Source organism: Toxoplasma gondii, chromosome XII (assembly GCF_000006565.2).
Source record: "Toxoplasma gondii ME49 chromosome XII, whole genome shotgun sequence".
Taxonomy (NCBI): domain Eukaryota; phylum Apicomplexa; class Conoidasida; order Eucoccidiorida; family Sarcocystidae; genus Toxoplasma; species Toxoplasma gondii.
Window position 1 is genome coordinate 4,826,978 of NC_031480.1, and position 20,329 is coordinate 4,847,306.

The following is a 20,329-nucleotide window of genomic DNA, read 5'->3' on the forward strand; positions in this document are numbered from 1 at the left end:
TACGCTCCGATATATCGCATGCAAATGTCAAGAGCGACATAAACGTAAAGGGATGCAAACCTAGAAACGTATATATATATATATATATATATATATACATAATTACAAGCATATCATTATTTGTATTTATATATATATATATATACATAATTACAAGCATATCATTATTTGTATTTATATATATATATATATACATAATTACAAGCATATCATTATTTGTATTTATATATATATATATATATACATAATTACAAGCATATATATATATATATATATATATATATATATGTAGGTATATAGTTATCCGGAAATAGGGCGATGTGTCGATTTGCGCATAACGATACATTTCGAGAGACTGGAACTCCGCAGGAGCGCATCCTTTGACTTCTGGATGACGTTTCATCTTTAGAAGGTTCGAGAGTCGTTTTGCCATTTACCTTTCTGGTTTTCTTCCGAGCGTGATGCCGCTTTGCAGTGCATGCGTCTGTACTTACACTTGTCTGCCTTCTTCCAATTTCCTGTCCCCTCGTTCTCCCCGCGGACCCTCTAGAGTGTTCTCTTTTTCTTTTGTTTCGCTTGGTTTTCGTTTGGCCTATTGTCTCATTTCTCTTCTTCTGTCCATCTGTGCTCGTTTCCCTGCTTCTTTCCTCTTCTTTTCTTCTTCTTTCCTCTTCTTTTCCTCTTCTTCTTTCCTCTTCTTTCCTCTTCTTTTATTCTTCTTCTTTCCTCTTTTCTTCTTCTTTCTCGCTTTGAGCTTTGTGTTCCCGCTGATCCTTTCGCTTTTTCCATGTCGTTTTTTGTCTTTTCAGGACGCGTCGTTGCGTACGACTCTGCACCACGGAGTCGCGATTCACCATGCCGGGCTGTCTCCCCACGACAGGGCAGTATCTGCTCGCCTTTTCGAAAAAGGATTTGTCCGAGTCTTGGTCGCGACAGCCACACTGGCTTGGGGAATGAACTTGCCGGCAAGACTGGTCGTTGTTAAGGTAAACGCCGAAGGTGACTGGGTCGTCTTCTCTCATTTCGCATGTCCTTCCTGTTTCCCCGGTAGTGCCTGAATCGTCGTGTCTCCAACGACCTACGGAACGGCCCAGCGCTGTCAGACTCCTCTTGAAGACTGCGAGTTGCGAGAGGTCCGAGGACTCTTCTTCTGACTGGCTGGTTCAAGAGTTGACACCCTTTGTCTGCCCGTGCGTTCTCACGATTTTGCCGCCAGTTAAAAACAGTTCAGTTCCTTCGTTTTCTCCTTGCAGGGAACAGAGTACTACGACGCAGAGACGAACCGTTATAAAGATTTCCCCATCACGGATTTGTTGCAGGTGAGGGATTTCTTTCTCGCAGAACGAAAACCGTGAAGGCTCCGTTTACCTCTTCCAACGTCGGCCTGACCTCAACAACTCCACGTTTAACATGCTTTGCGTTCTGCTCTCTTTTATGGGGATATTTTCCTTTCCATATTCTCTCCCACTATCGCCCGCCTGGTTTTCACTTTCCCTGACCATAATCCGGACAGATTCCTTCTCATTTTTCGGCTTTCTCTCGCCTTCCACATTGTCTTGCTCCTTTCTGTCCACCACGCGGTTTTGGCCTCTCGTTTCGCGCTGGCTGCCTCTCCCTCATACCGGTTAGTCGTCCATCCGTCTCGCTCTCACTCCGCCTCTCTGCGCTCTTGTAGGCGCCTTCTGCGTTTCGCATGCGCCCCGCTGTCTCTCCCCCCTGCGTTCGGGTGTCATTTTCGCCGCTGGCGCCGCTTGCTCTTTCGCCTGTCCGTTTTTTTTTCTTTTTTCCTCAGATGATCGGTCGCGCAGGAAGGCCGCAGTTTGACAGTCAGGCGGTGGCTGTGATTTTCTGTCACGAACCGAAAAAGAATTTCTACAAACGTTTTCTCTATCAGCCGTTCCCTGTCGAGTCGTGTCTCCTGAACGTTCTCGCCGAGCACTTGAATGCAGAGATTGTCGGAGGTACCATTCAGACGAAGCAGCAAGCGATAGAGTACCTCACATGGACCTACTTCTTCAGGTGAGGTTCGCTTCGTCGCCTCGGCTTTGGATACACATGCAGATATCTCCTTCTCTCAGGTTCCCCAGCGGTCTCGCCCTCTCTTGTGTGTTCCTCTGTTAGCGCCGCATGTCAATCCAGGCTTCTCGGACGCTCAGTACTCGAGTTGCATGTTTTCCTTCGTCAAGACAGGAGGCTGTGTATAGCGTAAATGATCTGCGCACCGTTCCTTTTCCTTTCTCGTTCTAACGCGCCGCGTACCGCTGCTTTTGTACAATCGGAACGTCTTTTTGTCCACACCGTTGCAGACGACTGACGTCGAATCCGTCCTACTACGATCCGTCTCTGATGATTCAAGACTTCACATCTTCCTTCGCGTCCAGAGGAGACAGGCTCCAGGCCTCGGCAGTGAGACAGAGACGAGCGGCGATTGCCGCGTTCGTCGACAAGGCGGTCTGCGAAGCGCTCGATGAACTTCTCGAAGCCTCTGCTCTCCGACTGCGGTTCCCCACCGCCGAGGAGAAGTTGCAGGCTGTCACAGGCGGCGATGCGACCCGGGCAGACGCCGTCACACGCAGACTCCGCCATAGCGCAGACGCAGATGAACAAGACGGAGAACAGGACGAAGAGGAAAGAGGGCAGGAAGCGCGAGCGATTCGCGCAGAGCTCAGTGCGTTGTCTGAGGAGAAGAAGCCCGCGCGCCGGGGAAGAGGAAGAAAGACTTGCGAAGGAAGAGACATTTTCGAAGAGGAAGACGATGGGCCGACTTCGCTGGAACCTGTGTTGGAGTCCACGCCGTTAGGCCGAATTGCATGCGTCAACTATATTTCCCCAAAGTCCGCAAAGATGCTGTCTGACGCCCTGAGACCTGCGCAAGCAGAAGAAGAAAACCGAAGACTCAGCTTTGTCGACATCGTCAAACTCCTCGCAGATGTCCCCGAATACAAACAAATGCCTGTCAGGTGCGCGAACCATTTCGAAAGGGAGCCAGTTCCAAAGCAACGGAGAGGATCCAAAGACCAAAGACCACGGTCTCGCCTTCTTCCCTGTAAAATGGCCTCACCGTCCTATTCACCTGTGGAGAACCAACACCTACACAGACGTATCTGTAGTCGCTTGACAGAACGCTCATATATTCATATACATATATATATATACATATACATATATATATATATATAAGCATACAAATATATATATATATATACGATAGGACAAGAATGTTTTGATGACACGCATCAATGTATTTTTTTGTTGAGTTGTGGGGAATGTCTTCCTGTTCGCGCTTTGCGTGCATGGGTGTGAGAGTTTGCCCATGTCTTTTCTGCGGACGTCGCCATCGGAATGGAACGGTGCGCAGGGCCTCTCATGTCTCGAACTGTGTGAACGAATGCACAGAAGCAGAAGACATGGATGCGCAGCTAGACAGGTCTTTTGGTATATCGCTCTGCATGCATGTCTTGCATCTGCACTCTTTGTTTCCAAGCATTTTTTTCTCGAAGCCCAGTAGCAGCGAGCAACAAGCGTTGCGCCTCGGCGAGGCTCCACCCGTTCTGCGATTCCATGCGATTTCAGGCACAACGAGGACAACCTGAACGCGGACTTCAGTGCCATCTGTCCGTATCCCATTGACGCCTCAACAGTCAATTCACCCCACACGAAGACTTTTCTGCTGTTCCAAGCGCAGATGTTTCAGCTGCCAGTGCCGATCGCCGACTACAATACGGACTTGAAGTCTGCGCTCGACAACGCCATGCGTATCCTCCAGGTGAGACGGAGCGCTCCATCGACAACGCAGAGAAGGAGACGGCGAACAAGAAGAGACCAACAGAGAGAGAGAGGGAGCGACCGAATCGGACGCTCGCCAGGATACACGGTTGTCCGGCAGCGGCCTTCAGTGTTGTTCCGCCAATCTGGGTCGCGTCTCATGTCGTCGTGATCCCTGTTTCTTCTTTTGACAGCGATGAATCTCTCCTTTCCTTGGTGCCGTTGTTTCCCTCAGACATGTCGCGCAGGGCCACAGAGCGCCGCCAAGTGCCTGACTGTCTTGTCTGTTCCACAACCCTGTCGGATATCTGTCTCGATTGGTCGATCTACAGCCAGTTCCTTCTGGACTGAGTGCTTGCTTGGTCTCTCGTTTCTCTCTCCGTGGTGTTCTTGGTCTTTCGTCTCCGTTTCTTAGCATCCCCCTTCTCTTTTCTTCTGCTCCAGCCGGCGCGTCCTCAACAAGAGGCTTGAGAGCGCTGCTGCTTCGTCTTTTCTTGGAGGCGTACCTCCTGTTTCCTCCGCCGGTGTTTTTCCCCTCTCTCCCGATCAGGCGATGCTGGACATCTGCACCGAAGAAGCCCAGTTGCGGTACGCCTTGGACGTCATTCTGCTTTTCCAGTGTCTCATTCAAGCGACGCACCCAGCGCGGTCTTCGCTGCGCGCCTTGAAGCATCTGAGGTCTGCAGAGCCTTCTCGTCTCCGTCGTCTATCCTGCCTCGGCATTCACTCTCTCCCCTTTGTAAGAACACCCACAGGACGTCGAGGCGGCGTCGGCGTCTGCCGCGGGACTCTGAGGCTTCCCTGCCGCTCTCACGCGATTTGGTTCACGGTCCAGCGGTACCGAGAAAGACGTTTCGCCCTTTCTTCTGCTTGTGCAACACTGCATGCACTTGCTTCCACACTCTCGCAAGTGCCTGTCTGCAACAGTTCCCGGTGGTGACCGATGCTCGTCTGCGTCGATCTCGTTTTGAGGACTCTGTGTGTGAAGCGAGTTCAAATTCGGATGCTGAATGGTGACTCGCGCCTGCAGTGATCCAGTGATCTGTTGGTCGTCGTCTCAAGTCTGGTGAGTCTCGCAGCGATGTCGGGCGTCGATCTCTCGTTGTTCAGGGGGGAGACGCGGAGATCGAAGAGTGAGGAACGACGCACAGTTCGCTGCATGCCCTCTGCATTTCGTTTTTCCTCTCTCTTGTTGGGGACATTTCCTCTTTCTGCGTCGCCTTCAGAGGCCTTTGGCGGTCTGTCCAAGTGTGTTGCGTTTTGAAAGTTGCAGACGCGTCGCGTTCACGATCCCTGGAGACAGGGCGACTCAGGCAGATGCCCAGTTCAGAAGAGGACGCTTCTCCACTTGGATTTCTCCGCGTTTTTCTCTTCAGCTCGTGGAACACAAATGTCCCGCGGCAGTGCTACTGAAGGCGGGATTCACAGACAAGCACACCCATGAGATTTGCGAGGAGTTGAAGAAATTCCCTCGCCTTCGCGTCTCCACTCGCTTGTTCGTGAAAGAAGCCGAGGGGGCGTCTGACGACGAGGCCGTTTTTGAGCACAGTCCTCCGCAGCCGCTCCGTCAAGGTAGGTGCACCTGTCTCTGCAAAAAAAAACAAAAATGCTGAAGAAGACTCGCAAAGATAACGCACGGAGACGCGGCAGGCCAGCAGAAAGAGGAAGCCGAAAAAAAATGGAGGAAAAGAGAAGGGCAGAGGCGCGCAGAGAAGAAGCGATCGACGCCACGACCCCGCTAAAACAAAGCGTCGAATTTCAACTACCTGCGACACTAGGGAGTAATGCTGGCGAGTTGATCTACTGGGGAAGGGTGAAGAGAATCTCCCAGCGCCGGAGCAATGCCTGCAGGGTGCTAGAACCATGTAAGTGTAAGGAAATATGTAGAACGTTGGCACTGCAACCTGTCAAGAGCAGGATAGGATGTAATGAACAGACGTCTTTCCATGTTGAGTCATAAGGCGAAAGTGAAATTTGGAAGAGAAGGATCCGGCGAACGAGAACTCAGTAGAGGAGATACGTGAGGCCTGCCAGTCCCGAGGAGCGCCGCGCCGACAAGGCAAGAGAAACTGCAGAGAGAACGAAGGCCGCACCGTGGTCCAGGGATAGAGAAAGACAGGTTGACGCAAGTGAACGCGAGAGACTCGGCGATGAACGGAAAAGAGGCGGGGGGAAGATGCAGAAAGAGAGTTGAGAACGGCCAACGCGAGTCTGGCGCAGAAGGCCGAAACCCAAGAACTCGCAACGAGCCGCGACAGCGTCACTTCCAAACAAGAGTGAAGGCTGAAGTTGCAGTTGCTGAGGAGCACGGGCAAGGAGAGACAAACGAAGTCGATGGAGTGCAGGGGAAATGTTCTGCTTTGTTCGTCTCAGGAGACGGCCGCGAAGGTGAAACGCTCGTCCATACAGTTCGTCCAGGCGCGGATCTCCATCTCGAGGTGTCTCTCAAGTATTCGAACTTGCCTCCGCAAGTTGCGTTCACTCCCAACTTCCATAAGCAAAAAACAGCAGGCTGGTACAGTTCGTTGTCCCCGATTCCTCAAAACCGCGTTCCTCGTTCTCGCGCTGTGAAACGGTCGATGTGTGTGTTGTCCGAGAGAGTCTCCCGGTTCTTCGCTCTCGAAGGCGGCGCCGACTTCGCACCTCTGCGGTTTTGTATCGCAGAGTTGCTCGTAGCAGTCCCCGTTCTCCAAGTCTCCCTCTGAAAAAAAGTAGCTGTGCTCCTTTGATGAGGTCGCGGGTCGCGCCGGTCTCCACCTCGGCGGCGGTGCCTCTGAGATTCGAGATGTTGCGGTGCTGTTTTTCGTTGCTCGCCAAAGGTTCTCACGCTGCTCTTTTTTTCTCCGTCTCTCTCATGTCCATGCGTTTCCCCAGTGCTGCCGCAGGAGCAGCTCTTCTGCTCCTGCTCTTTTCTTTTGGCGGCCTTGGTGTCTTTGTCTCAGTCCTGTCATGTCCTAAGCTCTCTCTGCCGCTCTTGTCTCTTTCTCCAGCTCCTACATGGCTTTCTCGAAACGGCTTAGGAAGTCCGGTTTTCCTTCGCGATCTCCCGTCTCCTTTCTTCTTGTCTCCGTTGCGATGTTTCAGTCCTCCGAAAAGCGCACCGCACCGTTTTCGATTTCCGCGTTTTGGGGATGTTCTCTGTGACCCTTTGCCCTCCACTGCAGGCGCGCACAGTTCTTTTGCTTTTTTCTCTCTGCATTTCTTCTCTGCTTCTCTGTGTCTGGATTTTCCTCCATTGTTCTGTCTCTCCCTTTTTCCTTTGTTTTCCCTTCCTTCCTCTCTCGGGTCTCTCCATTGTCCTCTTTTTTCGTTCTTCTTTCTTCTAGCGGCACCCCTCTCTTTGTTCTCTCCATTCCCCCTTTCTCGCTTGTAGGTTCCTCCTCCTTGGAGACGCAGACGAAGACGTCGATGAACTGATCGCTCTGCGCCGTGTCCACTTGCACAGCGGCAAAACACAGGCTTCCTTCGAGTATGTCAATCCAGAAAACAAGCATTTTCTCGACTTCCGTTTTCCAACCTGCGCGGTTGATTCTTTCGTAGGACGCCAGCAGTGCCGGGCTCGTGTCGAAGCCTCCCTCTTCACGGTGTCCACGTCAACTCCGTAGAAATGTCGTATGCACTCATATAAAACGTAGCTTATATCGATAGAGAGATATGTACACATGCCTGTTGACTTACGAAATGCACATGCATGGATATTTGGACATCTCTACATATATATATATATATACATATATATATATATACATATATATATGTATATATATTTATATGTATATACAGATAGATAGAAAGGGGCAGGTGAATGGCTGTGTGAAGTTTGCATACCACCGAGAGGTGTTTCACACAATCATAAGGATGTGCGTATCCTGTTTTTGTGATAAATATATATATGTATATATATATATATATGTATATATATATATATATAAGAGGATACGGCAGAACGTTTGCGCATCAGTGCGAGCAAGTCTCTGGGTCGAAGGCTCTCACATGTCCAGATATATGTCTGAAGGCGAGTGCGTCTCTGTGTCGTATCTTCTTCATTTGGAGTGGTTTCCTACATCACAGTGTTGTCTTGTTTAAGAGCGCGACCCACGGATCTGTGCGCGTCTTTGCTTCTCTGCATGCGCATGTGTGAATTGACAGGTTCTCTGCTCCCGACGTCGGAGGCGCCAGCTTCCTGTTGACGCTTTTCGTCTGCAGTGACACCTACTTTGGTCTGGATCAGGAAATTGAACTTTGCATTCGAACAGAAGCCACTGGAGACATCGACGAAGCGCCGAGGGAGATCTGAAAGGCTTGTGTTCACACTGGTTCTCAAAAAAACCTTCGTTTCTTATTAGGAAACACGAACCTTGTGTCCATCTTTCTTCCGGTCGCTCCTCTCCCTTCTCATGTTTCTGTCCTTCTCTTCTCGGGGACCGTTCTCCCTCTTTCACCCACTTCAAGTGAACGTCTGTTCCGTCAGACGCTTCGTCGCCTTTTTTGCTTGCGTCCTTTCTCTCTCTCGCATGCGCTGTCAGCGTCCCCGTTGTCCACGCCATTCAACGCCCGCAGCGTTCGACTCTTCTCCTGCCTTAGGACTGCGCCTCTGTGTGAGGCAAGGCGACCTCGTTCTCTCCTCTCCGTCTTCAGCGTTCCTTTGTCTGCCTCCTTCCACGAGTCGCTGTCTTCGAAAAGCGGCAATCCCCCGCTGTCTGCACTTCTCCACTCTGGAAAACCTCCGTTGCTGCAGGCGTTTCCTGAACCGCACGAAGGCGCTTCTCTGCGCTGCTGAGTAGTGTTTCTTCGTTCCACCACCTAGACAGGTCTGTATTCAAAAACCGTCATTTCCTTCTGCCGCGTGAGAAAGACTGCGGTCCAGACCAGTCAAGAAGAGACTTGGCTCTCTTGATGCACCTTTCTCTGCACTTCCCTCCTCGAGCAAACCAATCAAAGTCGGAAGACGCGCACCAGCCTCGCGTGAGCGAGGCTCGCCTTGCATAGCAGACAATCCAGGTGCAACGAAACAACGAACCTAAAGAAACAATTCAGTTTATTTATTTATTTATATATATATATATATATATATATACATATATATATATATACTGTCATATATACATTCTGACATATATATATATATATATATGTATGTAGATTTATGAGACAAATCGTAGGTATGTTCTTATGTTTGTGTTTCTGTTCCTTTGGTGTTCACACCGTTTGAAGACCCACAGAGTCTCGCAGTCATGTTTCACGGTGTCGCAGTACTTCAGAAGCAACAGTCCAACAAATGCTGTCCCCCGTACAAATATCTATCCATGTGCATGCACATATGTGATCTCTGTGTAGATGCCTCCTTCCGTGTTCCAAAAGACGTATATTCATGTATTCAAGCATATATATATATATATATATATATCGACATGTTGTGTAGCGACATGGAACATGAAAGTCAGCACCGCGGAGAGCTGAGATGGAAAGCTAAACAGATTCCTTCGGTTTTTCGTCGGCAAAAAGTTGAGCATATCGCGAGTTGGGTTGCTCAAGAATTTCCTCCGGGCGGCCGCGCTCCACAATGCAGCCTTTGTCTAAAACAAGGAGAAAATCGGCTTTTTGTGTGGTCTGAAAAAGCGACAGAAAGACGAAACAACGCCAACTATGGAAGACAGCTGACGCTGCCGTCACGTCGTGGACTGCAAAAAGGCTCCACAATGAAACCGAAACAGCGACACAACCCACCTGTCGAATTCTACATCCGGCTAGTTGCATGAATATCTACATATATATATATATATATATATATATACATACATACATACATACATATTCATATGATTATGTACGTGCCTATAAATGTATAATACGTATTGTTTAGCGCCTCGAAAAGCAAACTCAAGCAAAGGGCGGAAACGACGTTTCTGTTCGTTACAGTCGTCCCTTTCGCTTTTGCTTCCACTCGTGATAAGACGCAAGTTGCCTCTACGCAAACACATTTTTCTACTTTATCATATATATATATATATATATACTGTATTATATATATATATATATGTGTACACGATTTGACTTGGTGCGCATGCATGTGCATGGGAACCTAGGACTTGTAGTTTAAAAGCCATTTACGGCTTAAGATGCAACAGTGATTCTCTTTACGTTCTGCGTAACCTACTGCAAGTTTGTGAGCAATGACGAAGATGGTCTTTTGATTTTTTCGAAGGAGGTCGAGCGTCGCCTCAACCGCAGCCTCCGTTGCGGTGTCTAGACAGCTCGTCGCTTCGTCGAAGACGAACACCTGAGGATCTCGGCAGAGGGCCCTGCAGGTTCACAGAAACGAGATTTTCGGTCGCTATTTACAAGTCTGATTCTTGCACCTTTAGCAACATTCGCTTTTGCGCTACTCAAGTCGTCCTCGTGATCTCTCCTGTTGATGCTTCGGCTGAAGAGCAAACAAGTTAGTCTGCTTCTTCTTCTGTTCCTTCTTGTTCTCTCTCCTCTTCTCCTCTCGTGTTCTCTCTTCTGCTTTCTCTTGTTCTCTCTGCTTCTCTTTTCTCCTCTCCCCTGTGCTCTCCGTTGTTCGTCCTCTGCTCACTTTCAATGACTAACCTCGCAATTGCAATTCTTTGTTTCTGTCCGCCTGAGAGTCTCACAGGCGCTCCATCTCCGCAGAGGGTGAAGTACCCTTGAGGCAGGCGTCGAATAAATTCGTGTGCATGCGCGATTTTTGCCGCTCTGACAGTTTTTCTCAGGAGTTCTCGCGGCCAAGACTCGGCTTCCTTCGCACTCAAAATTTCCTCCAACTCTTCTTCGTCGTCCTCTTCCTGTCGTTCGTTGCTGGAGGCAGTCCCGTCGCTTGCGAGCAGGCGCCCGTGACCTGCCGCGGATGTCTGCAGTTCGTTTTCTCTCGGATCCAGCCGGGAGAGGTTTCCAAAGCAGGAAGGACCAGAAGAACAAGACATGCGCGAGTTTCGTCCCTCAGCCGAGGACAGTGGAGAGCGCGAGGGAAGTCGCGCGCGATGAAGCAGCGTCGGCCGAGGAGAGTACAAGCCGTAGGCGATATTTTCTGCGATGCTCTGTCTCAGCAGATGCGGCTCTTGTTCAACGAAGCCTATGCGAGAGCGTAAGTCGCGGAGACGCAGAGTTCGAATGTCTCTGCCGTTCAAGAGAATCGCGCCTTCCTGCAACAGTGCAGACACGAAGAGTCTTTCGTCAGCACAAGGACAAGGTGGCGCCTCGACTACAACCATGGAAAAGGACGTAAAACGAACGTTGGAAATTCATGTGCATCGACATGCGTGCTCAGCGCGGGAGACCCGACGCAAAGCAAGGCGCAAGGAAAGACGGCGACCAACGAAAGAGAGAAGGAAATCGAGGCAGACACACAGACACCAGCAGATGAAAAGACGAGAGCAGCAGTCCAACCAGGTCCTTTGCCTCGGGCATGGGGGGCTATGCGACGACTGAAACACAGAGAGAACGAAGAAAACTGAGAGCGACCCTCGAGACACGAATTGCACTCGGACATTGCATCCACACGAACGGAACTCGGACTGTTGCTTCCTCGCAAACCTGGGGATCGTAGAAGCGATGCATCAGCTTCGCTAGCGTCGATTTTCCAGCTCCTGATTGGCCCACAATTGCCATGATCTCTCCCTTCCCCGCTCGGAAGGAGACATCGGCGAGAACCTGAGGGAACGGGACGAGCAGCACCATCTCGTCTCTCGTGAACGCCGCGCTGTCAAGTGAACCTGGAAAACGGTTTCAAATGTATTTACGTTTCCTCGGTTTCGCAAACATGCGTGCATGCGACAGACGCAGCTGCATTTCTTGCTTCTCACCCCAACGGCTGGGCAGAACTCAGCAGACAGACATCGACAGGCAGGAAGACAATCCATGATTCGACAAATGCAGAGAGTCATAGACAGCGAGATCGACAAGATCGAGCCACAAACGAATACGTGTATACGCAAGTGAAAGGAGCTCTACGACTGTCACTCCACGCCTGCGTTGTGACGCGCAGAGACAACTAACCGTGTGCATTGTGCATGTGGGGTGTGTTTGTGCCTGTCCTGCAAAGGGGAGAGAACTTCCACGAGTTTCAGCAGAGGCCTTTGGATCCCACAAGCGCGAGACAAAGGAAAAGCGAACAACGCGCATCTCGATTCTGTACCTCTCCGCGTCTCCTTCGTCTCCCCGCAGAGTCGTCGTCCTCCTCCCGCCGTGCTTCGGAGGCTGTCTCCTGACCTCCTGAGAGGGCCGAACTCGGGAAGGCGAGAGAGACATTTTTGAACTCGAGGACAGTCTCGTCAGTTCCCCTGGAGGACTGTCGCTTCGTCTCTTGTTCTCCCAAGAGTTGTTTTTCGTCTGCTTGAAGTTCCGTCTGGCTCGGATCTGCAGTTGTTTCCCCGTCTTTCTCTCGGCGGTCCGGCGGCTCGTCCTCTCCATCTTGGATCGCAGGAGTGCGGTCGACCAAGTCGAAGTACCTCTCCGACGACTGAAGCGAAAAGTGGAAGTCTCCGTAGATCTCAAGCAGCCTGTCGAGCCCCGAATACAGTTTCCTCAAGTACGAGCGAAATGCCAAGCATCTCCCCAAGGTCATCTCGCCTCTCACGACCCGATACATGCCTGAACAAGTGACAGATTCATGGCCATCGAGATGGAAATCCATCGAGGAACACTAAAGCAAAGGCAGGGGTAATGGCCACACAACAACGCATACATCCGCACAAAACGGCAGACGCACAGAGACGCACAAATAGGTCTTTTGTAGACAATGCGAAACAGAGACGTGAAGAAACGTCTCCGCAGAGAATAGCCTGACGAAGGCGTATCCAGACAAGCTTCGCCGAAGCTTACATATGTCCACACGGGGAAACGCACTCCATACACACATGCACACAAATGCGACTAGAATCGTACATATATATATATATATATATAAGACGATAGATTCTTAGGTAAGGCGTAACGACTCATGTAGCTATATATACATATATAAATGTATAAATAAATAAATATATATATATATATATATATACGTACAAGTGCCTGATCACTGAGTGTGTGTTTGGAACCTTGTGAAGGCTCTCGAGAAGTGAGGAGCGTCCTGGGAGTAACGTTGGGTGCTCATGATGCTGGAAAAGCGGATGAACTTTGTTTTTTTGTTACGCCTACCGAGGACGAGGAGAAGGAAGTCCGCTGACTGAAGCAGCAGTTGCTTTGTCTGGTTCAAGATACTTTCCGAGAACTGCGTCTTGCTGAAGAGATTCCTATACGCGTTCTGGGAGGCTTCGTACTTCTGACAAGAGCAGAGAGCGAGCACCGAAGGAAGAGACGCAGGCACGTGAGGGGAAAAGCACGAGAGGCCCCAGGCCCCAACAAACGCACTGCCCTTTCCCCCCCTCGTCTTTTTGCGCGCGCGCGCGCCTGGGCAGAGTCGCCACTCTCAGGCGCTCTGCTGGCATCTTTGTCGAAACGAACAGGCGATGGAAACGTGGAACTGCGAATCGGAGCAAGCGGCGCGTCGCCACACAGACCAGACAGGAAGAAGCGCGGACGACGCGCATGCCCTTTTCCTGGTTTTTTTTTCCGACCATCCGCGATCCGCAATCGGCGCCGTCGCACCGTCTGCACACTCTTCCCTCAGGCATGTGAAGCTGTCCAGAAGGTCGAAAGAAAAAGGTTACATGTTTCTTCAGATTCTCGACTCCCCCTGCCTCAGAGGCGTTTGACCGAAGTCGAGGCGAGTTCACTTTCCTCTCCTTTTGCTGTCATGTTCTCTCACCGTCACCTCCCTCGATTCCGCGCAGTTCGCCTGGACAGCCTCGATGTTCGCCAGCGCCTCGGTAGCCACTGTGTTTCCCTCTGCGAGTGCGTCATTGATCAGAAGTCCTGAGAGAAGAGAAGAGCAGAAGCAATAAAGAAACCGAGTCGTTATGTCTTTGTCTCCGGGTTTCTTCACTCCCTCCGCCTCTTCTTGGTCTCTCCCGCAACCTCGTCCTGTTCCCCGATTCTTTCCTCGCGTAGAAAGACGTTTCGCTTCTCTTTCTCTCGTCTGTTCCTCGTCTCTCGCAGTCCTTCTCCAAGGCTTCTTCTTCGTGTTTTCCTCCTTTCGTTCTCGCCTTTTGAGGCTTCGCTCATATTGAGACCTGGCTCGTTTCCCGGTTAAGCATCCCTTCTCTGCGAAACACACCGAAACGCTTCTCGCAGCCAGCATGACGTTTGTCGTTCGCTTTTCTGTTTGCTCGTGCAGCCCAGCCTGAGCTTCGCGTTCGCGTTCCGTTCTCACCGTAGTATCCAGAGAGTTTCGAGGCATGCCCCGTCGCGGCGAGGAAGAGAGGAATTCCTAGTAGGCCGACGACTGACATTGTCGCGTCTGTGGCGACCATCATGGAAATCCCTCCGACGCAGTTCAACACTGCCGTCAACAGCTTCGTTCCTCCGTCACTCACAAGTGCCTGAACAACGAGCCAAAAGAGATTGTATAAGTTGCCCTCTCTCAAGACATATGCTTTTTGACAGACGAGTGAACCTCTGTGACCATCCAGAAGAGCGCAAACAGCGAAGCAACATTCCAGACAACGGTAGACGGCAATACGTTATTGCAAACACAGAACCTCTCCATGTCGATCTGCTCTCACGCATGCAGAAAGATCTACCGGCCGATCTAAAGCAACGCATCCGAGCTTCTCCACACACACATGAATATATATATATATATATAGATTTGCGTCAAGCGTATGTACGGGGATATATCAGTACATTTCGTTCCACCGGTTTTTCTCTATTTTTGCAGGCTCACGCCTTGGACGTTATTTGTATTTTATTGGAAGCCGGAGTTGCTCAAGAGCGACAGCGCCACACATGTTGACGAGATATGTCCTCGAGAAACACAGCAACCGAAGAAAGCTTTTTCACCTGAAGATCTTCAGTGTCGTTGATAAGCCGACTCGCCAGCGTCCCCACACAGTGAGAGTCGAAGAAGGACATGTCTTGTCTGAAAAGGAGACGCGCAACAGACGGTACTCTTGAGCTGTATCCGCATCTCCATGTCGGACATCTTTTCTTGCGCAGTATCGGCTGCATGTGAGACTGCTGGTTTCGATCGTGAAGGTCGACGTAGACAATCGCGTCTTGTCTTCGAGATCCTCTCTCCATCAGGCTCTCACGAGTTGAAGACCCGCGATACGCTGCTGCCCGACGCGAAGAAGTCGATTCTCTCGTTCACAGCTAAACATGTGGAAACTCGAGCTGAGGTTCTCTTTTCTCGGCACACACGGTACAGGATGAACACCATGGACGCACAGAAAGTCGAGAAAATGGGGGTTCACGCAGGCCAACGCTGGGGCGCATGCGAACCTATCAGTTCTCGGCAAAGTGGAATCGCAGCAACAGAGACAACTGACACACCACCACCGTCCAGGCTGGCTAAGCGGCGTTCGCGGGGCAGTCTGAGAAAGTCTGAAAGACGAGGAGAAGAGACCGTGTAGTCGCCGGAGAGACAGAAGGAGCTGCGAAGACGCACTCACCGAATGAGACTTCTGAACAAACGCTTTCGCATGTTAACTTCGATTCTGCAGCGCGTCAAAGAAGCGAGGAAGTTCTGCAGATCCCAGAAACGCAGCAGACGGCAGAGGTTCGCGCGGAAACCGGACGTGAGGAAGATAAAGAAGGGAAAGGCCCACCAACGATATAACGTCGGCCCAACTGCGGACGTCGGCGTCGTTGCCACCGACATCCTTCAAGTAGATCGAACTACGTCTTCCGACTCGAGTGAGACTGAGAAAGCCACTGCCAAGCAAAGATCACGATCCTTTGACAGCTCGCAAACACATGCTGCCTAGTCAGAAAAAGTACGCGCGGTACGACTCTCCGTCGTGTGTTTCCTGCGACGTGATGGAGGTGAATCCGGCTCCCTCTCTAGGTCCGCGACGATGGTGAAGTCCAACAGTCGAGTGCATACATGCAAGCAGGAAAATGTATCTCTTTTTGTTTCGACGACGGACGAATTTTTGGACGGGAACGACGCATCGACAGACCTGAGCGTGATGCGTCATAGCGCGTCGTACGCCACACGCAGCGCTCAGATTCAAGTCAGAAAAAGACTGCTGGATCCGCTTCTGCCTTCTCGAGTTCAAGTTCGTCAACTGCGGTGATTCGTTCTTGAGCCCCCCAACTTGTTCAGAGGTGACATGCATCCTGCCATAGCACGGTTTCCAACTGGACTGTTCCTAACTCCTCACCACAAGGTACAGCATACACCTCAGGTACACGGAGTCGATACGGTTGTCCACGACAGAGATGCAAATCTTCAAAGGAGCTGCTTCATCGCTGTGCTTCTTCTTCCTGCCTCTTTCTTCTGCCTCTTTCTTCTGATTCTTCCTTCTGCTTCTTCCTTCTGTCTCTTTCTTCTGCTTCTTCCTTCTGCCTCTCTTTTTTGCCTCTCTCTTTTGCCTCTTCCTTCTGCTTCTTCGTTCTGTTTCTACAGTTTTTCTGATTTCTACTCGTTAGTTTGAATCTTCTTCCGTCGCTTCCTGTCCATTTCGTGGAGGCCTTACTCTGAGTACGCCGCCGACGAGTTCTACGCATGAGAAGGCTGCCAGGCGCCCTAGGAGCGGCAGGAGAGTCCAGAAGGCGTGCATTCGTCGCTCGCTTCTCTCGACGGGTGAGAGGTCTCGCTCTGCTTCTGTTGCGGTCGAAGGCAGCGAAAAGAAAGACCTAGCTCTCTCTCCTCCAACTCCAGTGCTTCTCAGCAAGAGCCCCCTCACGCCCTGCCGCAAGAAACTTGACTCTCGCCCTCGCTGCTCAGCTGACGAAGAGGCCGACAAAGAAGGAGACGAAGAAGAAGAAGGAGAAGAAGGTGACTGAGACGTCAGCGAGGAAGGGGACGAATCCGTTGAATGAGGAACAGAGGAAGAGGGGAAGAGCAGTCGAACCGCGTGTCTCCGGAGCAGTGCGTAGAGTGTGCGTTTTTCCTGTGCGTCGTCTGCTGTGGGCGCTTTGCGTGCGAAAGCGAGAAACGACCGCTGAGGAGACGTCGAAGACTTTCCACCAGTGATAGGCTGCGCGAGACAGGCCGCGCGGTCGTAGAGCCGCCCAGAGAGAAACGAACGCCGGAAAGAGGCTAAGGAGACAAGAATAGACAGAGCCACCGAGGCCGCAAAAATCCACGGGTCGACGGTCGCGCGGAGCTCCTTGAACAGCCTGAGAAACGATGCAGAGGCGGCAAGCAGAAAGAAGCAAAAGCGACGTAAGAGAGCAGAAAGCAAGAAGTGAAAATGGATGGGCACGAGCGAAGAGACAGAGAAGCAAATCGAAGAAACGTCATCCACAAAACAAAACACACAGAGGAATGTTGAAAGGAAGAAAAAAGACCTGAAAGAGAAGCAAGCAATCCTCTGCTTCTCCGCGCAGGCACACACACACATGTAGGTTTCGAGACTGATAGATCGACTGGTGGATAGAGTCCTAGTTCCTAGACACATTGTTGTGGGCATAGCTCGAGGGTTGTGAATTGAGGTGGATAAAGATGCAGTTTCTAGCACACAGAGATAAACATATATGAGTGGGCATAAACTGAAGGCCACAGAGGTACCCTAGATGCGTGGAGAGACAGATTCACTGACTGCATAATGTCAAAATAGCCAGACTTAGAGGACGCTCTGATGTCCAGTACGTTGCACACGCGACTGCTGCTTTGATCGACGTTTGCTCGGTCTCTCCTGACTCTCTTTATTTGACGAAAAGAAAATCCTTTTTTCACTTTTGTATGTCTTCTTTCTCTCCTCGTAGCACTTCTCGCCTCCCAACCACGAGAAGCTACGCACGCTAATGTCGTTCGCAAACGATTGGCGGGGTGCACATTCACCACAAGTAGAAAAACGGATAAACGGGCGAAACATATACATCAGCCTAGTCCTACACACATACAATTAATATATATATATATATAAAGACAGAGAGAGAGGTATTTATATGAATTCATCGATTTGTCGCATGCATTTGATGTCAGCGGCACCTGAGAGTCGCAGGCCCTACCTCACGACCGAGACACGCGAGCGTTTGCAGCTCACGATTCCGTGTGTCTTCGTCTCGTCTTCTTTCCTCGTCATTCCTGTTTCTGCGTCCTCGGCCGCCTGCCTGCCTTCTCCAACATCACTGGCAGAAGCGTTTTCTCGTGTCTTTTCTCCATTCTTGGAACCTCTGTTTGCGGCTCTTTCTCCTGCGCTGAGAAGGCCGCACGGGCCTTTGTCAGGCACTCTTTGCGAGTCTTCTTCCTCGTCAAAGTGCTGAAGACTCACACGGTGGTTCCGCCAGTAGTCCCCCAGACTCCCGAGAGCGCGGCTGGCGTGATCCCAGAAGGAGACAGTCCTCGAACCAGAGGGCGCAGAAAACAGACCTGCCTGGGGAGGAGATAAAGAAGAGGAAGGAGATAAAGAAGCAGAAGCAGAGGACGAGAGACGGGCAGATGACCAACGCGAAGAAGAAGGACCGGCGCCATACGGATAGGGAGAAGAAGAGTGCAGATAGGGCAGGCAGGCAGTGGAAGACGCAGGCAGGAAGGGAGCGGACGGCGAAGCACTGAAGACTGGATAAGACCGAGGATGACCTAACGAGAGGGAAGAAGAAAACAAAGAGAAGCAGGAACTACGACGAGACGGGTGTAGGTTTCTCCACGTAGAGAGCGAGGCCCGCGCGGGGGACGCCGGCAGAAAGAGCAAGGGAGAAAGGGCAGAGACGGGAGTCTCCGGTGAGGCGGTTGTGCCAGTACACAGCTGACGTTGTAGAAGCGAGTTCGCAGAAGCTCTCAGCCGTGTCGTGAGGCGGTCTGTGGCAGAAGCAGGAAGGAGAGAAGGGAGACAAGGAGACAGGGGAGACGAAGAAGAACTGGAAGCAGGGGAACTTTGCGAGGAAGGAAACGAAGGAGAGAGCAGCGAGATGGAGGGTCGAGACACGGCAGGCGCGTGCGAATGAGGGGAGCCAGGCTGGTCTCCCCAAGTTGGAGAAAACAAAGAAGGCTGTGTCCGTGGCGAGGCTGCTGACAAGCTGGCAAGGAGGTTCACGGTGGATCTCGGAGGTGGAAAGCGAAGTCTGTTCTTGAGGGAAGTTCCCGTCTCCCCTCGACAGAAAGAAGGCAAACCTAAAACTGAGTTTCGATCCGCGAACCAGCTGTCGCTGTTTTTCCAGCGAATTTCTCTATTTGGTTTCTGGGGACAGACAGAGCGAACGGACTCGACCAAAGAGAGAAAGAAGAGGAAACAAGAGATGCGACTGAGAGGAGCGGAAGCCCTGAGCGTCAAATGTGTGTTGTGCTTTCGAGGAGAGTTTCGGGAGTCTACGCGATTCGAGTCTTCACATGAGGTCGGTGGCAAAGAGAAGAACGACAAAATCTTTGTCAAGATTCGACCTCTTTTTCGCTTCTCGACACTGTCCTCTCTCCTCTGAAACTCCAAACAGTGCCGTGTCGAGGCGATCCTATCAGGAAGCACCGAGTGCCCCGTTTGGAAGACAGGACGGAGCTTCAACAGCACCCCCTTTGGCCTCTCCATGTTTTCAAGCAGAGAGGCGGAAGTCGTCTCGTACACATTCCTGCGAATGGCGCTCCGCTTGTCTGCCTTCCCTCGTGTCTATTTCCTCGCTGGATTCGCCTCCGCAAGTTTGTGAGATCTATTCCATCGTCTCAAGTTCGCCTTGTGCTTCTCCAATGTCCTTCAGGCCTCCTTCGGGCGCTCTCCCAGGTCTTCTGTTGCGCTTCCGTCGCCTCTCTCTCGAGTTGTGCAGGCATTGCGCTGTTGAATCAGCTTCCATGAATCAATATAGGGGGAAAGAAGCGAAGAAGCTGTGACAAAGATGCTCACGCGTTCCTGTTGCGGTCACCTCGGTCGCTATACGCCGTCGTCTGGACTGTGTGTGGAGACCTGAGGAACGCAGGGGGTCTTCCAGAGGTATGAGGAATCACAAACTCGTCAAAAAAATTAAATCGGGAAAGGAAATGACGAAGCATGGGGTAGACTCGCCCGCGCCGTCAGGAAACAGAAGTTGACGCTGAAGAGGCCATGCATGTCGACGCGCCTTGCACGCGATGGGCGACGCCTCGGTCGCGGCTGAAATTTAAAAATGGCAAGCGCACGGTAACGCTCCAGAAAGACGAAACACAGAGGGGAAATGAGAATATTTGACAGTTAGAAGACTTGTGGTCTCAAAGATACCGAAAAAAACGGAATTCGCCGCGCGGGACACACACAGTGTCACACAGGACCCGCTCAAGGTATTCTACTGACGTGGCACACTCCGTGTTGAGGCTGTAAGTTTCTTGGATCCGACCGTCAGAGAAGCCACTGGGAGGATTTGGAAAGTAAGAGAACAACAGTGAACACGAAATGCAAAAGGCGTGCAAGTGACATGTGCGAAAACGTCACGGGAAACGCCGTCGGATGAGGCAAGCCAAAGTGTGCCGAGGTAGCGCGACGACGGGGCTTCGACGATCCAGAAAGATTACGTGTCTTGTTGAAACCACTGGAAGTTGGTATCGCTTCGTTCGAGCAAGGTGAAGACACCTGAAGAAAAAATCGTAGAACCA

At 51.1% G+C, this 20,329-nt stretch overlaps 2 protein-coding genes across 2 annotated transcripts in view; one reads left to right on the plus strand and one right to left on the minus strand.

The window, feature by feature from the left end:
* TGME49_249810 (activating signal cointegrator 1 complex subunit 3, putative) overlaps positions 1–8,719 on the plus strand; it is a 27,638-nt gene extending 18,919 nt beyond the window's left edge. Inside the window, exons 22-30 of the mRNA XM_018780915.1 lie at positions 810–986; positions 1,254–1,319; positions 1,793–2,019; positions 2,307–2,960; positions 3,574–3,766; positions 4,316–4,504; positions 5,142–5,337; positions 6,139–7,234; positions 7,915–8,719. Coding sequence (XP_018635053.1) covers positions 810–986; positions 1,254–1,319; positions 1,793–2,019; positions 2,307–2,960; positions 3,574–3,766; positions 4,316–4,504; positions 5,142–5,337; positions 6,139–6,470 — 2,034 coding nt within the window. The 3' untranslated portion in view covers positions 6,471–7,234; positions 7,915–8,719. The remainder of the gene's footprint in view (positions 1–809; positions 987–1,253; positions 1,320–1,792; positions 2,020–2,306; positions 2,961–3,573; positions 3,767–4,315; positions 4,505–5,141; positions 5,338–6,138; positions 7,235–7,914) is intronic.
* On the minus strand, positions 7,989–20,130 carry TGME49_249820 (ATP-binding cassette sub-family B member 5). Its single transcript, XM_018780916.1, has 12 exons — positions 17,788–20,130; positions 16,308–16,953; positions 15,279–15,352; positions 14,668–14,746; positions 14,039–14,207; positions 13,535–13,641; positions 12,925–13,048; positions 11,921–12,375; positions 11,320–11,436; positions 10,357–10,928; positions 9,923–10,067; positions 7,989–9,375 (listed from the first exon to the last, which is right to left on the minus strand). Exons 1-12 carry the CDS (start codon positions 19,296–19,298, stop codon positions 9,235–9,237), a joined length of 4,140 nt encoding a protein of 1,379 aa, XP_018635054.1. The 5' UTR covers positions 19,299–20,130; the 3' UTR covers positions 7,989–9,234.
* Positions 20,131–20,329: the final 199 nt, after the last annotated feature.

What these genes read in the sequence shown, in the direction of transcription:
- TGME49_249820 (XM_018780916.1), bottom strand. Translation starts at nt 19,298, where the DNA reads ATGGAGAGGCCAAAGGGGGTGCTGTTGAAGCTCCGTCCTGTCTTCCAA. An exon ending in GAAACTCTCTGGATACTACG is followed by an intron (nt 13,642 to 14,038) that starts GTGAGAACGGAA and finishes CTCTTCTCTCAG; the next exon opens with GACTTCTGATCAATGACGCA. An exon ending in CTTCCTTCTCCTCGTCCTCG is followed by an intron (nt 12,376 to 12,924) that starts GTAGGCGTAACA and finishes TCACTTGTTCAG; the next exon opens with GCATGTATCGGGTCGTGAGA.